This window comes from Panthera pardus, unplaced genomic scaffold (assembly GCF_024362965.1).
Source record: "Panthera pardus isolate Hobbes unplaced genomic scaffold, ASM2436296v1 HiC_scaffold_12, whole genome shotgun sequence".
NCBI lineage: Eukaryota > Metazoa > Chordata > Mammalia > Carnivora > Felidae > Panthera > Panthera pardus.
Window position 1 is genome coordinate 4,612,951 of NW_026526677.1, and position 22,695 is coordinate 4,635,645.

Here is a 22,695-nt window from a genome sequence, read left to right on the forward strand (position 1 = left end):
AACTGTTTTCACTGTTGGCGTGAATCACCGAAGGGAGGTTTTGCTTTCTTTTTTTTTTTTTTTAATGACTTTTTTTTTTTTTAAGTTTATTTATTTATTTTGAGAGAGAGAGCACAAGCAGGGGAGGGGCAGAGAGAGAGAGAGAGAGAGAAGGAGAGACAGAATGCCAACCAAGCTCTGTGCCATTAGCACAGAGCCCAGTGTGGGGCTCGAACCCATGAACCGTGAGATCGTGACCTGAGCCGAGATCAAGAGTCCGTCGCTTAGCCGCCTGAGCGCCTCCCGGTGCCCCCAAGGAAGGTTTTGCTTACTTAACTCATCCGTCACAGTTCTTGTTTAAAGAAATTGCTAAATTCCAGGGTTGTCAACAGTGGCCTTGATTCAGAAATTCTGTATTACTTTGGTCTCATGACGCTCAAGGTAACTTTTTTTTTTTTAATTTTCTTTTTTTTAATGTTTATTTTTGAGAGAGACAGAGACCGCGTGAGCAGGGGAGGGGCAGAGAGAAAGGGAGACAGAATCCGGAGCAGCCTCCAGGCACTGAGCTGTCAGCACAGAGCCCGACGCGGGGCTCGAACTCACAAACTGTGAGATCGCGACCTGAGCCAAAGTCGGACGCTTCACCGACTGAGCCTCCCAGGCGCCCCGATGGAAGTGCTGGCGTTTAACTGTTACCGTCAGCTGACAGAATGGCCTCTGGGTCCAGGGACTGGATGGGGACCTCAGGGGCTCCCCGCATGGACGGGATCTGACCTACTCTCTTGTCTCGGAGGCCCAGGCCACGTGAGAACGAGAGCTAGCCTCACTGTGCCAAGCCAGTTAAGAAAAAATCAGGTCAGAGTTGAATCCATTTTGCTGTCCGTTGTATTTCTGAAATTTCAGCGTGTTGGACACTCTGGGGGCTCCGAGGCAGAGCGGCTCAGACACTCGGCGGGTGTTTTTTGTCTGTTTCTTTGTGTTTTGCCTCCCCCGCTGGGGAGCTCACTGGGTGCTGGGATTCCTCTTTAAAGAAATGTTTTTGTTATTGTTGATGGAGATATAGTTCGCGTCCTATAAAATTTACCTCCTTAAGGTACACAACTCCCTGGGTTTTGTGTTTTACAAAGTAGTTGTCCGGCCATCCCCATTACCTAATTTTAGCATATTTTCATCCCCCCCCGGCCCCATCCCTGGCAACCACAAATCTACTTTCTGTCTCTGTCACTTTGCCTGTTCTGGGCATTTCATAGAAACGGACTCCTACAACATGTGGTCTTTTTTGTTGTTGTTGTTGTTAAGGTTTTATTTTATGATTATTTTTTAAAAATTTTTTTTTTTTTTTACATTTTTTTTTTTTTACGTTTTTTTACATTACAACCAAGTTAGTTAGCATCTGCTGCAATAATGATTTCAGGAGTAGAGCCCAGTGATTCATCCCCTACGTGTGACACCCAGTGCTCATCCCAACAAGTGTCCTCCTTACCGACCCTTCCCCATTTAGCCCACCCCCCACCCAATATCCCTCGAGCAACCCTCCGTTTGTTCTCTGTGTTTAAGAGTCTCTGATGTTTTGTGCCCCTCCCTGTTTTTATATTATTTTTGTTTCCCTTCCCTGATGTTCATCTGTTTTGTCTCTTAAAGTCCTCATATGAGCGAAGTCATATGATATTTGTCTTTGACTAATTTCACTTAGCATAATACCCTCCAGTTCCATCCACGTAGTTGCAAATGGCAAGACTTCATTCTGTTTGATGCTGAGTAATATTCCATTGTGTGTGTGTGTGTGTGTGTGTGTGTGTGTGTGTGTGTGTGTGTGTATCCCACATCTTCTTTACCCATTCATCCATCGATGGACGTTCGGGCTCTTTCCATCCTTTGGCTGTTGTCGATAGTGCTGCTGTAAACATTGGGGTGCAAGTGTCCCTTCGAAACAGCCCACCTGTATCCTGTGGATAAATGCCTAGTAATGCGATTGCTGGGTCGTAGGGTAGTTCTGTTTTTAGTTTTTTGAGGAACCTCCATACCGTTTTCCAGAGTGGCTTATGATTATTATTTTTTTAAGTAGGCTCCAACGTAGGGCTTGAACTCATGACCCTGAGATCGAGACCTGAGCTGAGATCGAGAGTCGGACGCTCACCCAGCTGAGCCACCCCGGTGCCCCATAAAGATTTTATTTTTAGGTAATCTCTACACCCAACCTGGGGCTTGAACTCCTGACTGTGTTCCTGAGCAGCCCACAGGGTCCGTTTTTCTCCCCGCTCCTGGAGTGGAGATAGGAACGGTCACGTTAGGTGGCTGTGCCGAGGGTGTGAAGTCCGCACACCCCAGGAGTGGCTCTTGTTAACGTGTCAGTCGTATCTCTGTAGACAACAAGGATCCGTCTCCGTCGGATGTCATTTCAAATACGTCTTACGTAACACCATCGGCCACGATATCTCTCTCACTTGACATGTGTATCTTTTCGTTTGCGACAGTACGTCCTGGCCACTGACTCCTTTCAGCTGGGTTATGCCGAGGACGGGCACTGCAAGGGCGACCCCAACCCGAACATTCCGTACCCCACCCGGCTGCAGTGGGACATCCCGGAGGAAGTGAGTCCGAATGATCCGTCGCCCGGGGTGGGGGACGAGCTTCAGCTCTCACAGCCGCACTGTCCACGCGTACTTGGTGGGTGTGCGCCAGCCCAGCTGGAGACCACGGACACTGAACCTTGTCCGTGCGGGCGTCTCGGGGGGGCCGTGGGGCTGCCCCAGCCCCGCTAGGTAGTTCTCCGCTTGAGGTTTCGGCGGAGATGGTCGGCGACGTTTCCGGCTCGGACCCAGCTAGACGTCGCAGTGAGAAAGTGGGAAACTGCGTCCCTTCCTCCAGGGTTGAACTACTCCAGATCACTCCCTTATAATTTTTGTCTCTTCAAGATTCTCAGGTGCAGTCCACTCGCTGGAAGGAAGCGTTTGGGGGGAAGGGATTTTGGGGGTGGAAATAGCACATTCCAGTTCCTGTAATCCAGGCAGGAGTTCCCGGGCCTCAACAAATAACTGTCGAAGTAGAAAACGTCACATGTGGTGCTGTACCCCAAGCATTTGTGTCCCCGGGGCTGGGGTGTGCTCCCCAGAGAAAGGTAGCCTTTGCCGAAACGTGTCAGCTGACCAAGTCGGTCGGCATTTATTTAAAACGTGTCTGTAGATTTCACTTTTAGAGCCTTTTTAGTTTCACAGCAGACGTGAGCGGAAAGTCCGTTGAGATCCCTCCTGTCCCCCTTCCCCGACCCCACACGCACGCAGCCTCCCTCACTACCCACGTCCCCGCCAGGGCCGTGCGTCCGGCACAGCCCGTGAACCTGCACCCACGTGTCCCCGTCACCCGGAGCCCAGCGTCGCCGTGGGGGTTGACTCTCCGTGGTGAACGCATCCCTGATGAGCCGGGTGCGTGGTGACCTGTGTCCACCAGCACGGCATCCCAAGAGTCGTGTCGCTGCCCAGAAACCTGTGCTCTGCCTGTTCATCCCTCCCTGCCCCCCCCTCCAGCCCCCGGCGACCGGTGATCTTGGCCCGGTCTCCACATCTTGCCTTGTCCACGATGTCCTATTTGTGGAATCCTGTCGTATGTGGCCTTTTCAGGCTGGCTTCTTTCACTCGGTAACACGCATTTACGGTTCTCCTGTGTGATTCCGTGGCCCGGTCGCTCGTCTGTATCGTGTGGTTGTACCACAGTCCATTTCTTGCTTTAAACTGGTTCCTCGGTCGCCGCGATGGGCTTCACAAAACAAAACTCGGGCTGTTCCAGATGGCCTTTGGGGTCCCGCTCAGACCGGGAAGCCCCCGTCTCCTACCGGCGTCCCTCCTGCCGGGGCCACCCCGCCACTGGTCGGCGAGCGGGGTGCCGTGTTGCTAACGAAGCACAGCTGCCGGGTAACACTTTGGAAAGAGCCGAGAGGAAAACGGGGTGTGTTTTGGGGCCCCAACCCTGTGGCTTCGGGGTACGTCGGTAACCCCTCCGCCCTCCCCCGTTAACTAAAGCCTCCGTCTCCTTTCCCTCAAGTGTCAGGAGGTGATCGAGACTTCCCTGGGCTGCGCGAGCCTTCTGGCCAACGACGTGGATTTCCATTCTTTCCCGTTCCACCCCTTCGGCAAAGGACTCATCAAAAAGTGCCGGACGAGCCCGGACGCCTTTGTGCAGCTCGCGCTCCAGCTGGCGCATTACAAGGTACGAGCCTGGGGTTTTGTCGCGAGCCCTGGGGGGTCCTGGACGCATACGTGCCCGGGGCCGTCTGCCCCGTGGGTGGGGAAGGCCAGACACCTGTCCCGGGGGGGGGGGGGCAGCCGCTGGCGCGGAACACAGCCTGCCGGGTCTTGCCCGCGCGTCCTAGTCCAGGGTCTCTGCCACCGACGGGATGGGACGCCTGGGGAGCGGAGCCCCCTCTCGGGTGGCAAACTCAGGAAGAGAAACAGATGCGGGACAGCGAGGGGTAATGTTGACTGCGGATAAACTAGAACACACAGGCCAAAACTGTACTTAAAATCGACTTTCCTGTAGTTCTTCTAACGTTGATTTATTTTTGAGAGACAGAGACAGAGTGTGAGTGGGGCAGGGACAGAGAGAGAGGGAGGCACAGAATCCGAAGCAGGCTGCGGGCCCTGAGCCGTCAGCCCAGAGCCCGACGCGGGGCTCGAACCCACGAACCGCGAGATCATGACCTGAACCGAAGTCGGACGCTTAACCGACTGAGCCACCCAGGTGCCCCGACTCTACCGTAGTCCTTCACAGAGATGGTCCCATCTTGAGGCTTTCTTTTCCCAAATAATGTACTCACCCAAAGCAGTGGGACAGAAGCACAGTCATAGGGGAGCTGAGCTCTCTGTCTGATGGAGTAAGTGACTGAAAGATATAATAACTGAATCTTAAGATTAATAAGCTTGATTTTTTTTTAAATTAATGAACACACATTGTCCATAAATATGAAGTGTCAGGGCTTTAAAAGCTGATGACGGTTCCAATACAGAGGTTTTCCAAAGGGAACACTCTGTTCCACAGTAACCCATTTGAAAACAACTGGATGAAATGTTTTCGGCAGCAACAGAAATTAGTAAAGCTGACCCAAGATAAGGCAAGAAGCTGGAAGGAGGTCAGTACCCAAGGAAAGTCAGAGGTGGGTGGCATGCCTGGGTGGCTCAGTCGGTTAAGTGTCCAACTTTGGCTCAGGTCATGATCTCACGGCTTGTGAGTTCGAGCCCTGCCTCCGGCTGTCTGCTGTCAGCACAGAGCCCTCTTCGGATCCCCTGCCCCCTCCTCTCTCTGCCCCTCCCCTGTGCTCGCTCACTCTCTCAAAAGTAAACCAACATCTAAGAAAGTCAGAAGTTGGAGAGCTGCCTGAAACGCGACTGTGCTTAGAAGCAGCTGCGGGGCCATGACAAGCATAAGTTCGAGGGGCTTCGGAAAGGGAGGAGCTGCCTGGTTGGTTCCTGGGCAGGACCCTTTTCATCAGCGCGTCACACATGAGCCGGTGAGCTGGCTTGCCTGACATCGCGGCTCACGGTGGCGTGGCTGAACGTGGACCCAGGCAGGCTGGTTCTGAAACCCATGCCTGAACGGGATGGATGCAAAAAAGACCAACGTCGCTCGTGAATACAAATGCAAAGAAAAAAAAAATCCTAAATAAAATAGTAGCAAATAGAATCTACCAGCATAGGAAAAGTACAGTCACCAGCAGCAGCTTATGGTCCCAGCAACGAGGGGACGGATCGGTCTTAGCAAATCCGGTAATAGATTAAATCGCATTATTAGATCAGGGGAGGAACCAGACAGTCCCCTCGACAGATACTAAAAAGACATCAAACACTCGGTGTCCATTCCTGACGACAGCTCTAAATGACGGGGACTGTTTCCTTAACGTGATCAATGCTGTCACGTATCAGTAGCCAGCATATGGCTTTAAAGGTGAAGAGGTGAGTGAGTCACCCCATTAAAATAAGGGTGAGCTGCAGCCGGCAGCTTCGCTGTCCTCGAACTCCTTTCCGTGAGTGCAGTCCGTGCAGCTGACGGGATACTTGGGCAGGGGGACCGTCACAACATCCTCTCGGGAAGAGCCAGCAGAAAAGCTTTTATGATTAAGACGAACGCTCAGAGCGGAGCCTGCTGCAGAGTCTACAAAGCCCAGTATCTTCCTTGTCGAGCCGTGATGGCCAAGCAGAAAATAGAGCAGGGGACAGAACGGGAGCAGAGACGAGAGTCTGGGATCCGGACGTGTGTTCGTAAAGCAGGTGGGACTTTGCGGGGAGGAAGGGCCCAGAGCCACGGAGAAGATAGAGACGGTCTCCGAAAGGGAGACAAGGCTGTGGTTTGGGATAGAGAAGCTTGACCTCATAGAGGCGAATGGTCCCGGTTCACACTCCTATGTGAACCCAGTCTGAGGTCTGAAGATGATTTGGGGAAGCTTCAAGTTCGTCTAGAAGAGCTGACGTTTGAGAATCCCCAGGGACGATCCGAAAAGGGTACACGTAGTGAGGCGGACGCTTGTTCTTTTGAAGTCTGCGATGTGGAAGTTGGAAGAGCATGGTCATTATCACGGTGCCAGGCTGCTTCCGGATAGTGCCACGCAGTTCTCTATGGCAAAGGTGGGATTTAACATCGGTGGGCGGGGATGAATTTAATTAGCGAATGGAGTTGGGGAAATTGGCTGGAGGGTTCCATTTGGGAAGAAAAGACAGAGCCCGGTAGGAAAACAGAGTCAGAGCAGAAGCGGGTGGTTGACGAGAACAGAAAGCTACAGACGGTCAGTGGATGTACGTGGGCAGTCTAATCTTGCCGGGAATCCAGAAAGTGCAGCGTAAGGGAGACTGAATCTTTGTGCCACTTGCCAAGGTCTTCCTTGAGTTCTGTGTTTGTGCAGGGCAATTTAGAAAGGGACGTCCGTGCACAGCAGTTGGGCTCATAAAGCTGGAAACACGTGTCGTGAACGTGTAACCATTTCCCTGGCAAATTGTGCCTTGCGAATTGTATCCTTCAAGGACAGGCTCACAAAGGTCAGCTTAAGCACACCCCTCGGTAAAAATTGGAATCAATCTGAAAGCTTATCAGTGTGAAACCTGTTAGATTACGGTATTCTCGTACCACGGACTGTCACGTGACTGTCGAGTGATGTCTAGCGTATTCTGTGAAAATGCACGGCTGTGGGGCACCTGGGTGGCTCAGTTGGTTAAGTGTCCGACTCCTGACTTCAGCTCAGGTCATGAGCTCACGGTTCGTGAGATCGAGCCCCGCATTGGGCTCTGCGCTGATAGCTCGGAACCTATTTGGGATTCTTTCTGTCTCCCTCCCTCTCTCTTGGTTCCTCTCCTGCTGTCTCTCTTTCAGGAAGGAAGGAAGGAAGGAGGGAGGGAGGGAGGGAAGGAAGGAAGGAGAGGAGGAAAGAAGGAAGGAAGGAAGGAAAGAAGGAAAGGAAGAAAGAAAAGAAAAAGAAAGAAAAAGAAAAAAAAGAAAGGGAAAAGAACAAATATGTGGTTGTAAAACACCATGTGAAAGTTTGAAGGCTGATAATTTATTACGGTGATCTTCAGACTTTGGCCCACAGGCCGCATCCAGTCCGTGACTTGTTTTTGCTCGGTCCTTGGGCTGAGAATGGTATTGATTTTTAATAATTGAAAAAAGAAAACAAAACAGAAGGATAACGTGACATGTAAATATCAATCGGCATTTCGGGGTTCACAGGGAGCATGTGGTTAGCACTGTCACACCTAATCTGGAGGTGCTGTCCGCGGGGGTTTTGAGCGGTAGAGGGACGGCCGGGCCACGTGGCCCACAAACACGTGATGTTTGCTCCCTGCGCGGCACGGAAAACGTTTCCCGGCTCTGGCCTTATTGTATGCAGAACCTAGGAGGGATGGATGGATGGAAGACATTGGCAGGCGGTGCCGGGAAGGTTGGTCTCTATTTTCTTCTATCGTGCCGTGTTCGCGTTTTCTGGGCGTGTAAAGTTACTTTTTCAAAGCGAAAGATGACCTGTTTTCGTCCTTATGTCTGTTCTTTGCCCTCCGGCTGGAGGTTACCAGGACTTCACTCTCCACCCTCCCACCCATGTCTGTTTTTCACACCGCACTCAGCCTATTAAGAACGGTCCGCGTACTAAGATGACCTATGAAAAATGCCAGGCAGCTCTTTCCTTTCAGAAGTTCGCACGTGCGAGCTCGCTCATGAAGCGGTTGCTGTGTTAGGGACGAGCCTCTTCCTAGAGACCCTCCTCTGCTCAGCTCTGAGCCGCAGACCTCGCCGTGGCCGCGTGTGACTCCAGATGTCCCGCGGGTCCTGGGGTTCTGCTGCAGGCTCTGAACCTTCTCTGCGCCCTGGACCCCGTCGGCAGTTCAGGAAAGCCTGGGGGAATCCCCTCTCAGAATAACTTCTATAAAGCGTTATAAGAAATACTCAGGGGGCGCCTGGGGGGCTCAGTCGGTTAAGCGTCCGACTTCGGCTCAGGTCACGATCTCGCGGTTCGGGAGTTCGAGCCCTGCGTCGGGCTCTGTGCTGACAGCTCGGAGTCTGGAGCCTGCTTTGGATTCTGTCTCCCTCTCTCTGTGTCTCCCCCGCTAGCTCTCTGTCTCTCTCTCTCTCAAAAATAAATAAACATTAAAAAAAAAATTTTTTTAAAAAAAGGCAATACTCAGGGTTACGAAGGTAATCTGTTAATTAAAACGCACGTCAATATTAAACGTAAACTTGCGGTGCAGTAAATATAATGGAGCACTCAATTTTGAGCAGCAGGTCCAAAGCTAGTGTAGTTTTGAATTTTTTTTTTTTTTTTTAACGTTTATTTATTTTTGAGACCGAGAGAGACAGAGCATGAACGGGGGAGGGTCAGAGAGAGGGAGACACAGAATCTGAAACAGGCTCCGGGCTTTGAGCTGTCAGCACAGAGCCCGACGCGGGGCTCGAACTCACGGACCGCGAGATCGTGACCTGAGCCGAAGTCGGTCGCTCAACCGACTGAGCCACCCAGGCGCCCCCTAGTGTAGTTTTGAAGCAGTGATAAGCATAGATGATATTTTGGCATATCTGTAGCAACCATAATTTGTTGCGCAAACAGCTATGATTTTCTCTTCCAAGTCACGGGGGCCGTTCATAATGAGTGTGGTTTGTTGGCTGTGCTTCTAAATGCCGTATTTCAGTTTGAGGTTGGCAGAAACTAAAATGTATCTATTTTTCCCTTCCGAGTGACCACGTTCCCAAGGTTAGTAACCATTGGTCTGGTCCCCGTCTGCCCTTCCGACCTTCTCTATTGACTCATTCAGCTTCATTCACTCAGCTTTTGCCACGCTGGTCTTTTTGCTGCCTGGGAGTATGTCAAGCTCGTCCCTACCTCAGGGCCTTTGCACTTGCTCTCCGCTGGTAATTGCTGTTTCGGAGACAGAGCTGTGGTTGGTTCGGTCTCTGCCCAAGTGCCCCCATCTCCTATTTAAAACAGCCGCCACCCCGTGGCCCTTCCGTCACCCTGCGTTATTTCTGTTCGGTGCGCCTGTCACCGTGTTACATTATGTATATCACCCGTTTCTCCCGCTAGAACGCTTGCCCCTTGAGGGCAGGGACACAACCCGTCTCGTGCCAGGAACGCGGCAGCCGCAAGGAAGAAGCATCCGCAAACGAGTCATGACTGATTGAATGAACACACAGGGCAGCAGTCCTGTGTTTAGTCTGTGGCTGTTTGCCTCCTGCTTTGGGGTCATGTTTATTTTTCATTTAGACGCTAGAGGTGAAAATCCCCCCGAGTGCCACCACCAGCCTGAACACTGAGCCCGGGGCAGCCGTCCCAGGGTGTGACAGGTTTGTGTTCTTGCCCCGTGCATGTTAGTGTCTTCACAGACTTCTGGTCCTGCTCGTTAGAAACTGGAGGCGTCCGCGGGGGGCGAGCGGCCGCTGTCCCGGGGGTGGCAGGTTGAGCGGGGCTCCCGGCGTAACCCGGCTGGTGACCCCGAGCGCAGTAATGCTCGATGCGTTTGCCGAGACGTTTAGGGGGTCGGTGAAAAAACTGTGGGTACCTTGCATGGCCGTGCTGACCACTCACGATTGAGGTTTGATGTTGGAAAGTGGGCCTCACAGAAGTCGTTGCCTCGTGGAGCCCAAGCTAACTTGTGTTAAATGACTAAAATGCCACATTTACCCTCTTTGCCCGGATCTCCTTCTCTTCCTTCCCTCCTCCCTGCCCGCGGCTGGATCACGTGCCCCTTGGCGCCCCTTGGAACCCGCAGCTGGCAGCGAGTTCGCTGAAAGGCGTGTTTGCTAAGATCGCCCGGACCCCGTTTGCTTGTTACTCTTCTCTGTACCCCACATACACCGGCATGGGGGGGCAGCGTGGAAGCCTTCCGTGTGGGCAAGTGCCAGCCACCGAAGGTGGATCATCACAGGCCTCCTGGCCTGTGTTCCCCACCCCGTGGCCTGCTCGCCTCGTCTCTTCGCAGGCAGGACTGGGGGAGCGACAGAGCCCCGAAGGCCGCTCACAGGCACGGCCCGTGCTCCCGGAGGCTCAGCCTGGACTCTGGCTCTGGGTTTGTGTGACATTGTCAGCTGGTCGCAGGGCCCCCTCCGTCACGTTGGGGTCGCCCGGGCCCGAGCGCCCGGCGCTGTTGTCCGCTCAGGAATTATTTGGGTCCACAAAGTGCCGTTGGCCGCTTTCCCGTCCATATTGGGAATCGGCACGTCCTCGAGCTGGCCTGGCGGCCACGGGCACTTTGCAAGCGATTTCCTCCCGCGGCGCATGCTCTCCTTGGACCCCGTCCTTGTGCACCACCTGCCGCTTCCACCTGGAGCCCCTGCCGTGCCATCATCTGTCCCTTCCAGGGTCTCCGCCTCTGTCACCCCAGCCCCCTTGCGGTCCCTGACGACAGCGTTCCTGGACCCCACGGGGCCTCTGCCCGTCCTGCCCTCCCCGTCCCCTCCCCTGGGCTTGGTCTCCCCGGCCTGTTGCCGTCCTCCCCGATCTCGTCCCGTGGCCCCAGGCACAGCAGAACCACCCCCGGCTCCGGCCGGCTCTCCGCCCGCTGGGCCCCGCACCCAAGAGGCTGGTGTGGCCGGAGATGAACCCCAGAGTGCTGGCCGCTCCCCTTCACAGCGCTGAGTGGCTGACTCTGGCAGACCCCCGGGCAGCCACTCTCTGTTCCGCGCCCCCTCTCTCTGGCTCTCAGCGCCTCCCTCCCCCGTCGGCAGGCCAGCCTTCTTCGTGGTTCACTGGAAAAATGAGAGCATCCCAATGAGACCTCAAGACCACGGCTGCCCCCCTCTGCTTCGTCTCCCCTCCCGCCCCGGCCACCTGCCCTCCTTGTGGGGGACATCACTCCTCACCTGTCCCTTCTCAACTGGGTCATCGTCACCGTCATGCAGACATGGTGGAATGTTCCCTGCCAACACCTTGTGTCTTTTAATAATTTGCCCGAACGTCTCCTTGCCCCGTGTTCCTCCCATAAATGTGTCTGCACTTGGGGCGGCGGCGGCGGGGGGGGGTGTGTGAAGCTCAGGAAATCGCGTCATGGCATCGGTTGCACCCGGAAACGGAACCTGGGCTACCCAGAACCTGACCTCCCCCGCCCCCAGCCCTTTGCAAAGCTAACGACGTCTCCGTCTGCCTGCTGCACAGCCCCGTGTGAATGAAGACTGACGTTGACTAAAAGCTAAAGCCGACCTGTCCCTTCTTGTGCATCAGAGTCCGTCCGCCTGCCCTGCCTCGTATGAAAGTTCTCTTCCTTTCCCAGGACATGGGCAAGTTCTGCCTCACGTACGAGGCCTCCATGACCCGGCTCTTCCGAGAGGGGAGGACGGAGACCGTGCGTTCCTGCACCACGGAGTCGTGCAACTTTGTGCTCGCCATGGTGGACCCCACCCAGACGGTAACGTGGCGCCGGGCTGGGGACGCTTTGGGGTTGACCCGCGAGCCTCTGCAGGGGGAGCCGTGTTCAGCTTCTCCCCTGCCCTCCTTTCAGGGGAACCGGGCGTGGTCGGGACGCGCACGGAGAGGTTAACGTTTGTGTCCCTTCCGTAACGTCCTACAGCTTGGACTCCCTGAGTCTAAGTTAGGCTCGCACCCGGCACGGGCAGGCCTGGGAGTGGGTGCGGCAGGACAGAACAAGGGGCTGGGTGCGGACGCGGGGACCGGGCCACGGGAGCCTTCCGCTCGGGGTTACGGGAGCCCGCTGCCCACGCCGAAGCCCCCCGCCCGGGCCCGGGGCTCCGGTTGTCCGTACGCTGCCTTTGAGAATCTGGCAGTGGCCTGGGAACTGTTAGGGCAGTTCGTTTTCGCAGCCGAGGATCGGAGACTCCGGTGAATTCCATAGGCTGCTGGGCCATACAACCGGGACGTGGCCGAGGCCAGATCTGTGCCCAGAGCGCAGGCGTGCACTGCTGGTGGCCCGGGAGACATTGGCCGGGGCCCTTGCTCCGCCCTTGCCCTGCCCACTCCGCTCCGCCCTACTCTGCCCTGCTCTGCCCTGTCCTAGTCTACTCTGCTCCGCTCTGCCCTGCCCTACTCTGCCCTGCCCTGCTCTGCCCTGCCCTACCCTGTCTGCTCTGCCCTGCCCGCCCTGTCCTACTCTACTCAGTTCTGCTCTGCCCTACTCTGCCCTGCTCTGCCCTGTCCTACTCTACTCTGCTCTGCTCTGCCCTACTCTGCCCTGCCCTGCTCTGCCCTGCCCTACCCTACTCTGTCTGCTCTGCCCTGCCTGCCCTGTCCTACTGTACTCGGTTCTGCTCTGCCCTACTCTGCTCTGTCCTGCTCTGACCTGCCCTACCCTGTCTGCTCTGCCCTACTCTGCCCTGCCTGCCCTGTCCTACTCTGCTCCGCTCTGCCCTACTCTGCCCTGCCCTGTCTGCTCTGCCCTACTCTGCCCTGTCCTACTCTACTCTGCTCCGCTCTGCCCTACTCTGCCCTGCCCTGCTCTGCCCTGCCCTACCCTACCCTGTCTGCTCTGCCCTGCCTGCCCTGTCCTACTGTACTCGGTTCTGCTCTGCCCTACTCTGCCCTGCCTGCCCTGTCCTACTCTGCTCTGCCCTACTCTGCCCTGCCCACTCCGCTCCGCCCTACTCTGCCCTGCTCTGCCCTGTCCTACTCTACTCTGCTCCGCTCTGCCCTGCCCTACTCTGCCCTGCCCTGCTCTGCCCTGCCCTACCCTACCCTGTCTGCTCTGCCCTGCCTGCCCTGTCCTACTGTACTCGGTTCTGCTCTGCCCTACTCTGCTCTGTCCTGCTCTGACCTGCCCTACCCTGTCTGCTCTGCCCTACTCTGCCCTGCCTGCCCTGTCCTACTCTACTCTGCTCCGCTCTGCCCTACTCTGCCCTGCCCTGCTCTGCCCTGCCCTACCCTACCCTGTCTGCTCTGCCCTGCCTGCCCTGTCCTACTGTACTCGGTTCTGCTCTGCCCTACTCTGCCCTGCCTGCCCTGTCCTACTCTGCTCTGCCCTACTCTGCCCTGCCCTGTCTGCTCTGCCCTACTCTGCCCTGCCTGCCCTGTCCTACTCTACTCTGCTCTGCTCTACCCTACTCTGCTCTGTCCTGCTCTGACCTGCTTGCCCTGTTCTGCCCTACACGGCCCTGCCCCGCCCCGCTCTGCTCTGGTGAAACTGTTCCCAAGAACAAAGGCTTCTGATTCTTTGGAAGGACATCAGTAGGCATGAGCAAGGTGACGCCGGGCTGGCTGCACACAGGACCACGATGCCTCTCCTGTCGTGCGCCCCCTGCGGTTTCTGAGCCGCCCTTTCGGTGGCACAAGGTGGGGCTTCTGCCCCGGCACGCCCCTCCCGAGACCCCCGTTTCTCGGGCCATCGGACCCTTGGAGGGAAGGGCCGTTGCTTGCGTCCCAGAGCCGACTTAGGCCCCGCCCCCCGCACAACTCGCATCTCCTCACCCCTCCTCGCTTAGGTTGAGCAGAGGCTCAAGTTGTTCAAGGTCGCCTCCGAGAAGCACCAGCACCTGTACCGCCTGGCAATGACTGGCTCCGGGATCGACCGTCACCTCTTCTGTCTCTACGTGGTGTCCAAGTACCTGGCCGTGGATTCCCCCTTCCTGAAGGAGGTGAGTGTGGCTGCCAGCGGCCGCTCGGCCAGGCACGCTGGCTACCCCCAGACTAAGTCGGTGCAGCCTTGCAAGTGGGACGGGGCCTCACAAACGGGCGCTCAAGCTGAACGGTCATCACAGTGTCAGATCCGAGCTGTGCTTTCAGTGCCGTGTCCCTTCAGTCCCCGGGAATACTTGGTGTCACATTTAACCCTCCTGACCCCCCCCCCCCCCCCCCGACGCCAGTGACCTCGAGCACGGAGCATGGAGTGATGAGCTCTTGTATGTATCACCTTCGTTTGTAATGGAGTGTAATTTTGAGTTATAAAATTTAATTGTTAACAATGCCATGTTTAACAGGCAACTCGAAGACTTCCTGCGAATTTGCTTCCGGGCAGCACAGCCCCCTTTCCGAATCTTAGTTAATGTATCCGCCCCCTTTTCTGCTGGTGCTGCCCATCCCCCAACCATCCGGGTGCCCTCATCTGCCCCAGGCCTTCTCTGCGCACATACTGCCCCCAGACAACCGGGCCTTCAGGGCCGCAGACCTGTGGCGTCCGTGACCACCCAGACACCGAGCAAGGCTTTTCCTTTTCCAGTGGGGCTTCCTGTCTCAGGGACAGAAGAGGACGGTACAGGGAGAAGTGTCACGGGAGAGACGCCTGGGTGTTAAGCATCTGACTTTGGCTCAGGTCATGATCTCACGGTTCATGGGTTCGAGCCCTGCACCGGGCTCTGTGCTGACAGCGCGGAGCCTGGGGCCTCCTTCAGATTCTGTGCCTCCCCCTTTCTCTGCCCCTCCCCCACTTGTGCTCTGTCTCTCTCTTTCTCTCAAAAATAAACAAACATTAAAAACATTTCTTAAAAATGCGCCATGAGAGAATCTCCTTGTGGTCTTCAACAGGTCTTATCGGAGCCTTGGAGATTATCAACCAGCCAGACCCCTCAGCAGCAGGTAGAGCTGTTCGATTTGGAGAAGAATCCAGAGTACGTGTGCAGCGGAGGGGGCTTTGGGCCGGTAAGTGACTGAGCGTGATGTACACAGAGCTGCAGGTCGGGGACAGGACGCGCCCTCCCGTCCGCCTCTGCTTCAGGTCTTCCACACGCCCCTCCTTACCTTGTCGGGCACCGCTGTAGAGGAATTCTGCAGGGTGTTAATGCAGGTGTTAATGCCAGTCTTGTATGGAAAAATGTTAGTCCCGTTTTCACATCATCTCCTTTCCCGAGGTTCAGCTGAAACTTGCCTTGCTCTGTAGGTTGCGGACGATGGGTATGGGGTGTCCTACATCCTCGTGGGCGAGAACCTCATCAACTTCCACGTATCTTCCAAATTCTCCTGCCCTGAGACCGTAAGTACGAAACAGGGCCCCCTTTTCTAAAGATGGGGTATTTTTACGGCCTTCTTTCTAATTTGACGGAAGTGTTTTTCCTCACTTTGATGGAAAAGACCAGTTCACCCGTATACTTTTACTTGCCTTGGACTTTGTTTCAAATAAATGAATTTAAAAATTCTCTTAACCCAAGTTTTTCAGTTTATTTGAGAGAGAGAGAGAGAGAGAGAGAGAGAGAGAGAGAGAGAATCCCAAGCAGCCTCTGTGCTAATAGTGTGGAGCCCGATGCGGAGCTTGAACCCACGAACCATGAGATCACAACCTGAGCCAAAACAAGAGTGGGATGCATAACGAGCTGAGCCACCCAGGCACTCCTCTCTCAACCTAATTAACTTAAAAAATTAAAAAAAAATTTTTTTAATGTTTATTTTTGAGAGAGACAGAGTGTGAGCGGGGGAGGGGCAGAGAGCGAGGGAGACACAGAATCCGCAGCAGGCTCCGGGCTCCGAGCCGTCAGCACAGAGCCAGACGTGGGGCTTGAACTCACAAACTGTGAGGTCACGACCTGAGCCGAAGTTGGACGCTTAACCGACTGAGCCACGCTGGAGCCCCCTATCCTTGTCTCTATGCTTCCTTTCCACGGGGAAAGCAACGCCTGAAAGCAATGCCAAGTGCCCTGTTAGCAGAGAGGACTGGAATTCATTTACTTATCATGTTTTATGTAACGTGTTGCCATGAGGGGAGGCCTTCCAGCAAAAGCACACCCACACACGCACACGGCCGGTTATCTGCGCGAACCCTCAGCCTGTCTCCAGGACGCGTGACGTAGTGATGAAGCCATAAAGTCAGAGCTTCGAGAACTGGCAAAGAGGAATGTTTGCAAGGAAGGGGCCGTTTGTAAGTGGCTCGTGGTGTGGGATTTCCGCGTCGTAACGTGTGTTTTTCCGGTTTTTGTTTTTGAACGCCAGGACTCGCATCGCTTTGGGAAGCACCTGAAACAGGCCATGACTGACATCATCGGTTTGTTTGGGTTCAGCTGCAACTCCAGAAAGTAATCCCACGAGAGCCACCGTGAAGGAAAACGAGCTCTGCTGATAAAAAACCAAATGAAAAGTAGCTGTTGCTCCTGATTATAGTTCGGGGTGAAAAATCGCTCAAGAAACCCAGAAGTTTTCCTTCCCGCCCGGGGTTTGGTGGTGGTGTTTCCTAGAACAGCCGTCTTCACCCTGTGAAGTATAATCCCACTACTTCCTGGCAGGTCCTGACTTTGGGAATGTTTGATAAGGTGCCCCCCCCCCCCCCCCCCGAAAGTTTATGCAGCCACACTGCGTTTATATACAGGATAAAAATCTGGTTGAGCTAGTTAAGGGACTAGTGGGGTTGTGACTTCACCCGTGGGAAATGACAGTGGCACGTTTCCTCGGTGGGGACCGAATACCTGGTCCTTAACGGGCATTTACTTTTTTATCGGAGCTTTTTTTTTGTGCAGAGAGAGAAGCGTTCCAGGCAGAGATGTTAGACTGTTCGTAGTCGACGCATGTATAATGCACTAATGGAAGCCTTGTGCTTTGGGAACCAGTTTTGTGTCCCTGTGGGTAGTAACTCTGTCCCCGTCTGGCTTGGTAGTCTGTGTGTGCCTCTCCGTGTCTGAAGCGAGTTAGCATCCCGTATTCTGTAGTTTTTACTGACCCTGCAAGTCTTCAAACCCAGTGCCTTAAAAACGCGAGGCCCTAACGAAAGGGAGACCGTAGGAAAGACGTGCTCTGCAGCCCTTCAGGTGGAATGGTGAGCGTCTTACTCCTTTCTCGTTTACGGAGCGGATAACCCTGTAAATAAGCGCTTCCTGTGGCTTCCCTACCCCTAGAAAGACCAGTTTCCTTGGGAGGGCAGCTGGCCTAGAGCCCTCTCTTCGGCCCGCCTTCCTTGCATCATTAAGCGACAAAAGAAAGAGTGTGCGTGTGTCAGAAACGGGGGGCGAGGGAGATCGTGACCAGGTGTGACGCGTCTGCCGTAGTCACTGAAGAATAAAAAGGTACAAGACGTGCCTCGGGATTACTGCTTCCCCGGGCTGACGGCAAGGAGGGCGTGACGTTGACCACTGACGAAGGAAAACAAAAGCTCAAGAAACGGGAAGAGTGACCTCAGAAGGGTCAGGACAGTGCAGCACCTGGAGGCCCCGGGCGGGCTTTCTAACCCCACCTGGGGAGGGAGGACCCCTCTCCTCTCCAGCCGAGATGCGGGGAGACGGGAACAGGAGGCCACGCCATCTCGGTGACCCGCCACGCGTCACCGGTGACAGGTGCTAAGTTTAACGTAGCCTATCCTTCGGGTGGGAGTGCCTTTATGGAGAGAGTCTGATTGACCACAAAGCGATTATGCACTGAATCGTCTTCCGTATCTAATGTAACCCTTAAGGATCATGGAATGAAATGACCCACTGCCTCTGGGCGGTAGTGACAGGCTCAGCTGTCCCGTTTTTAAAACTGTGTATTTATTTTTCTGACCACTTTGCTCCGGTCGGGCTTGCTTCTGTAAAGAGTCGTGCACTCCAGTGATACAATGGCCAGGCTGAACTGTTGGAGGAGACAGGGCGCTTGCTTGTAGAGCACATGTATTTATGTATGTGTTTTCATGCAAAATTCCCACCTACGTGGGCCAAAGAGTTTTTTGTTTTTTTTTTTTTTTTTTTTTGCTCTTAAAAGCAAGAAGAAATGAAAACAGGCCAAAAAACCACACAAAACAAAAACAAAACTAAGATGAAAACCAACAACTATGGTAACAAACCCTCGTGTTCATCTGGTTCACAGTCAAGGAGGTGGGGGGTGGGGAATAGCGTGCCCCGGGTGGGCACGGCTTCCAATCACGGGGGCATCGGCGACTGTCAGAGCCACCTAAATCCTGCACTATTGACCGGACAAGTCTGCATTCCCTTCGCGTTCGCATGTGAATTTGAATGTTGACCCGTAGCACTTAATACCTATTTGGGCTTGTCTCTCAGGTTTAAATATTTCCAGTGTAATTACCTGTCGTTAACCAGTGCAGTTATCAATGCAATTTTATATTTCCTGGAAGAAAGGAGAGTGGGTTTTTATTGTACATGTTGCAAGGAGGAGGGAAGAGTATTACGTATTTAATTTAACGTGGAATAAGCCATAGTCTTTTCTTAAAGGAGCTGTGGTTTGAATTTGTTACCTTGGGCTGTCCGTTGCATGTAAATACAATATGCTCTTTTGGATGTAAATCTTAGAAATGCAGGATGAATGTTATCATTAATAAAACATTAATCCCAGTGTTTGCTCCTGGCTCTTCCCTTATGTTGATAAGGAGGCTATGAGTCAGGGACGAAGGAAGAAGTCAGGCCCTGGAGACAGAGGTGAGGGGTTTGTGCCGATGGCCTGGCTTGGGCAGAGTGCACATCACAAGATGCACGGGCCTCGCTGAGAAAGGAAGCTGCTGTGGGCCGTGGGTTTCTATTCTTCATCCCTTTATGCGTTCCCTTCCCGCCCCCACGCCTGGAAGTGTCCTTCGTATAGTAGGTGCTCAACAAATATCTGTTCGGTGAATGCACGAATTCGTTTTCTCAGTAGTCTTTGAGTGCCTATTGCGTGCAAAGCTCTGCTCGGTAGAGCGGGGGCCCCACCAGGTTCTGGCGGTGGTGGAGATCGGATCCAGTGGGGGGAGGAGAGAACCAAGACAGCCGTTCAAAGGACCCTTGGTGTCCCAAGGCAGACGAGAGGGTCATGAGTAGGGGGACGTAGCTGGCTCAAACAGGAGGTGGAGTTGGGCCCAGGCCTGAGGAACAAGATGGCTCTGGCTTTGGCTGACCCAGCCGGGCCGGCATTACATCTAGGAGTGTTCCAGAGCCTCTGGGTCTTTGAGTCTGGCTGGCTGGTGACTCACACAGGTGGCTGCGTACGCCTGGTGTTCAGAGCGGCTCGATGCGAATGTCTGTCACGAGAGAGTGGAGGGCAGGGCCTCACGGGCTGATGTGCTTGGTCACAGGCTCTTCGAGCTCTCAGCTGTTGTTCGCATCGGCTGCCTTCCAGATCCCTACAGTTCGGGAAGCCCCACTGCGTTCTCAGCCCTGCCCCGAACTCCGCTGAACTTCATCGTGGTGTGATTATTTCAGCCATAAAAGGAGAGTAAGTTCATCGACAGGTGCCCGTGTCAGTGAGGCCCTGGAGAGGGCTGGGAAGATACACAGCCGACTTCAGCATCCCCTTTGGGGACTGGCGTGGTGCTTCAGGAAACTTCAGCTCCATTTGTAATGTTTAAATATTTCAGTAGGAGAGATTATGTATTATTCACTTAAGGAAAAAAAATCTACCTTAATTTTGATCTGAATAAGTCAGACTGGTCTGAGGGCCTCAGTTTCTCCCTGTGAGCCTGGCGCTGCGGACCCCGGGAGCCCCGGCCCTCACCCCGCCCCGCCTCCGACCCCGCAGCAGCCGGCCCCGCCCCCTCCTGACGCACCCGCAGCTAGGCTCCGCCCACGCAGCGGCCCCGCCCACCGCCGCCCCGCCCCGTTCCCAGTCCCAACCGCCAACGGCCACGGGCACGTGAGGGGCCCGCTCGCCCCGCCCCGCATCCTGGATCCGCGCTCCCGCAGCCCCCGCGGCCCCAGGTGCGTCCCCCTGAAGAGGCGTGAGCCCGCGCCCCCTCCGACAACTGAAACGTCAGGCGACATCGATATCCCCGCGGTCCCCGGGCCCGGCCTAGGGGCCTGCAGGAGGGGAGAGGGACCGTGGGTCCCCTAGTCAGGGCCTCGGAGACCGCGGGGCCCCTCCCGGGTCAGCCCCACGGGGACGGGGGTACCTCTCTCGGGCCAGGCCCTCGGGGACGGGGGGCCCTCTCCTGGGTCAGCCCCTCGGGGATGGGGGTACCTTTTTCGGGCCAAGCCTTCGGGGACGGGGGTACCTCTCCCGGGTCAGCCCCTCGGGGACGGGGGGCCCTCTCCTGGGTCAGCCCCTCGGGGATGGGGGTACCTTTTTCGGGCCAAGCCTTCGGGGACGGGGGTACCTGTCCCGGGTCAGCCCCTCGGGGACGGGGTGACCTCTCTAGGGTCAGCCCCTCGGGGATGGGGGTACCTTTTTCGGGCCAAGCCTTCGGGGACGGGGGTACCTCTCCCGGGTCAGCCCCTCGGGGACGGGGGGCCCTCTCCTGGGTCAGCCCCTCGGGGATGGGGGTACCTTTTTCGGGCCAAGCCTTCGGGGACGGGGGTACCTGTCCCGGGTCAGCCCCTCGGGGACGGGGGGACCTCTCTAGGGTCAGCCCCTCGGGGATGGGGGTACCTGTCGGGTCAGACCCTTGGGGAGTGGTGGGATCCCTCCCCAGTCAGCCCATCGGGGATGGAGGGACCTCTCCCTGGTCAGGCCCTCGGGGACAGGGGGATCTCTCTCGGGTCATCCCCTCGGGGATGGTGGTACCTCTCCTGGGTCAGCACCTTGGGAACCATGGGGCCCCTCCCCGATCAGCCCCTTGGGGACTGGGGTACCTCTCCCAGGTCAGCCCCTCAGGGACGGGGGTACCTGTCGGGTCAGACCCTCGGGGACGGGTGGGACCCCTCCCCAGTCAGCCCCTCGGGGATGGAGGGACCTCTTCCTGGTCAGGCCCTCGGGGACGGGGGGACCTTTCTCGGGTCAGCCCCTCGGGGACAGAGGGACCCCTCCCCGGTCAGGCCCTCAGGGACGGGGGGGAGGAGGGACCTCTCTCGGGTCAGCCCCTTGGGGACGGGGGGGACCTTTCTCGGGTCAGGCCCTTAGGGATGGGGGGACCTCTCCCGGGTCAGGCCCTGGGTGGGGGATGGAGGGACCCCCGGGGTCAGGGCGGGGCCGCACCCCCCTCACCTGGCCACGTGTGTGCAGGTGCTTGGCTCCTGGCCGGATTGCGCGCGGCGAGGGGTGCAGGGCGACGCCCGGCCCGAGGTCCCCTCAGCAGACATGGAGGAGACCCCTCTGCTTGGCGGGATGTCCAGTCCCGAGGAGATGGTGACAGACCTTTTCAGCGCAGACAGTCCGTTTGTTTCCGAAAACCTCACCCTGAGAGCCCCGGTGGTGGTGAAGCACGAGGAGGGCGAGTTCCACATGTTTCAAGACGCGTACCTGAGCCCCGCGGACCCCACGGAGCCCCTCCTGCACGCGTTCAGCCCCCCGCTGCAGGCGGACTGTGAGACCCAGGGCAAAGCGGAGCTGGCGGGGGGCGACCACGCCCAGGAGATGCTGGCGGAGTACCCCGGCCTCCCCGACCTCAGCCCCCTGGAAGACGCCGTCCTGCCCGTGGCCCCGCAGCCGCAGGCCTACAACGTCCACTTCCTGTCCTCCCTGCTGGCCCCGCACAGGAGTCCCGCCGTCCTGCCCCTGGGCGCCTGGGCCAGGGAAGGAGCCGCCCACCCCGGTGTCCGGGTGATTCCAGTAAGATCCATGTGGGAAAAAGGCTCTGTCACCCTGTCCCAGACAGAGTGACACTGGTCGTCCCAAGACCCCCCCCCCCCCCCAAGCCTTTCGTAGCATCCCCGGTTGGATTCACGCCTTCCACTGAGCGCCCCGCTCTGGAAGCCGGGTGGCGGCTCCCCAGCGAGCCATTCTGCCCGGAGGAGAGTCGGGTCCTGGGGCCCTGGTTCCAAGGTGGGCTAACGCTGCAGAGAGCACAGGGCAGCAGAGGGAAGGAGCCAGGAAGCGCGTGGTCCTGGGCCCTGTTGCTGTCACTGGCTTTAGGAAAGAGGCCCCTGTTGACGTTAGTGTTAATAGTGCCTGTGAAAAGTGCAGTGTGGTTGAGTTTTCATGGAATCGTGGAATCAAAATGTGAGAGCTGCTTTCTGCTGCTAAGGGGCTGTTCCTCGGGCACATGTAACACGAATCCCAGTTTACATAAACTCCCGCTAATTGTCAGCCGACCGCCCCCTTTTAGAACCACTGGTGATTTCTGCTTTGTTCTTGCCGAAAGGAAACAAGACAGTTTTTAAAGGCAACGAAGGATCCCGAGGAAATGTGTGCTGCCCCCTAAAGGGACCTAGTTTGGAAAGTCACTGTGTTCTGGGCAAATTTTAGGAAGAATCCTCCTGGTTTTGGAATAGCGAAATCTGATGGCAATTTCTTTAACCACTGAGTCTTTTGTTTAAAATGTTTTTATTTTATTTATTTTTTTATTCTTGAGTGAGAGACAGAGTGTGAGTGGGGAAAGGGCAGAGAGAGAGAGGGAGACACTGAATCGGAAGCAGGCTCCAGGCTCCGAGCTGTCGGCACAGAGCCCCACGTGGGGCTCGAACTCACGGACCGCGAGATCATGCCCTGAGCCGAAGTGGGACGCCCAACCGACTGAGCCTTCCAGGGTCCCCAGGAGTCTTTTTGGTTTTTAAATTGCATTG

At 55.9% G+C, this 22,695-nt stretch overlaps 2 protein-coding genes and 1 long non-coding RNA gene across 9 annotated transcripts in view; 2 read left to right on the forward strand and 1 right to left on the reverse strand.

Annotated features, from left to right (window-relative positions):
- Positions 1-18,621, forward strand: part of CPT1A (carnitine palmitoyltransferase 1A) — a 56,475-nt gene extending 37,854 nt beyond the window's left edge. For 2 of the 3 annotated variants that reach the window (XM_019415238.2, XM_019415239.2), the window contains exons 13-19: positions 2,454-2,570; positions 4,018-4,182; positions 11,709-11,843; positions 13,867-14,019; positions 14,906-15,019; positions 15,258-15,350; positions 16,301-18,621. In XM_019415238.2, coding sequence (XP_019270783.1) covers positions 2,454-2,570; positions 4,018-4,182; positions 11,709-11,843; positions 13,867-14,019; positions 14,906-15,019; positions 15,258-15,350; positions 16,301-16,387 — 864 coding nt within the window. In that variant the 3' untranslated portion in view covers positions 16,388-18,621. Of the gene's footprint in view, positions 1-2,453; positions 2,571-4,017; positions 4,183-11,708; positions 11,876-12,030; positions 12,423-13,866; positions 14,020-14,905; positions 15,020-15,257; positions 15,351-16,300 lie in introns of those variants that run through there. The other variant, XM_053899356.1, reaches the window with a different exon arrangement.
- LOC128776131 (uncharacterized) lies at positions 12,324-13,296 on the reverse strand. Of its 2 annotated transcripts, XR_008421074.1 has the most exons (4): positions 13,203-13,296; positions 12,990-13,084; positions 12,833-12,886; positions 12,324-12,433 (listed from the first exon to the last, which is right to left on the reverse strand). It is a non-coding gene; the product is annotated as an uncharacterized LOC128776131 (long non-coding RNA). The 2 variants fall into 2 exon arrangements; XR_008421075.1 differs by lacking the exons at positions 12,324-12,433; positions 12,990-13,084 and adding an exon at positions 12,579-12,618 and having other exon boundaries at positions 12,732-12,873; positions 13,203-13,295.
- A 1,259-nt stretch (positions 18,622-19,880) lies between the features above and the next one.
- TESMIN (testis expressed metallothionein like protein) overlaps positions 19,881-22,695 on the forward strand; it is a 37,016-nt gene continuing 34,201 nt past the window's right edge. Inside the window, exons 1-2 of one of the 4 annotated variants that reach the window (XM_019415235.2) lie at positions 19,881-19,956; positions 21,197-21,742. In XM_019415235.2, the coding sequence (XP_019270780.2) occupies positions 21,272-21,742 (471 nt within the window). In that variant the 5' untranslated portion in view covers positions 19,881-19,956; positions 21,197-21,271. Of the gene's footprint in view, positions 19,957-19,992; positions 20,144-21,196; positions 21,743-22,695 lie in introns of those variants that run through there. The other 3 variants (XM_019415236.2, XM_019415234.2, XM_019415237.2) reach the window with 3 other exon arrangements.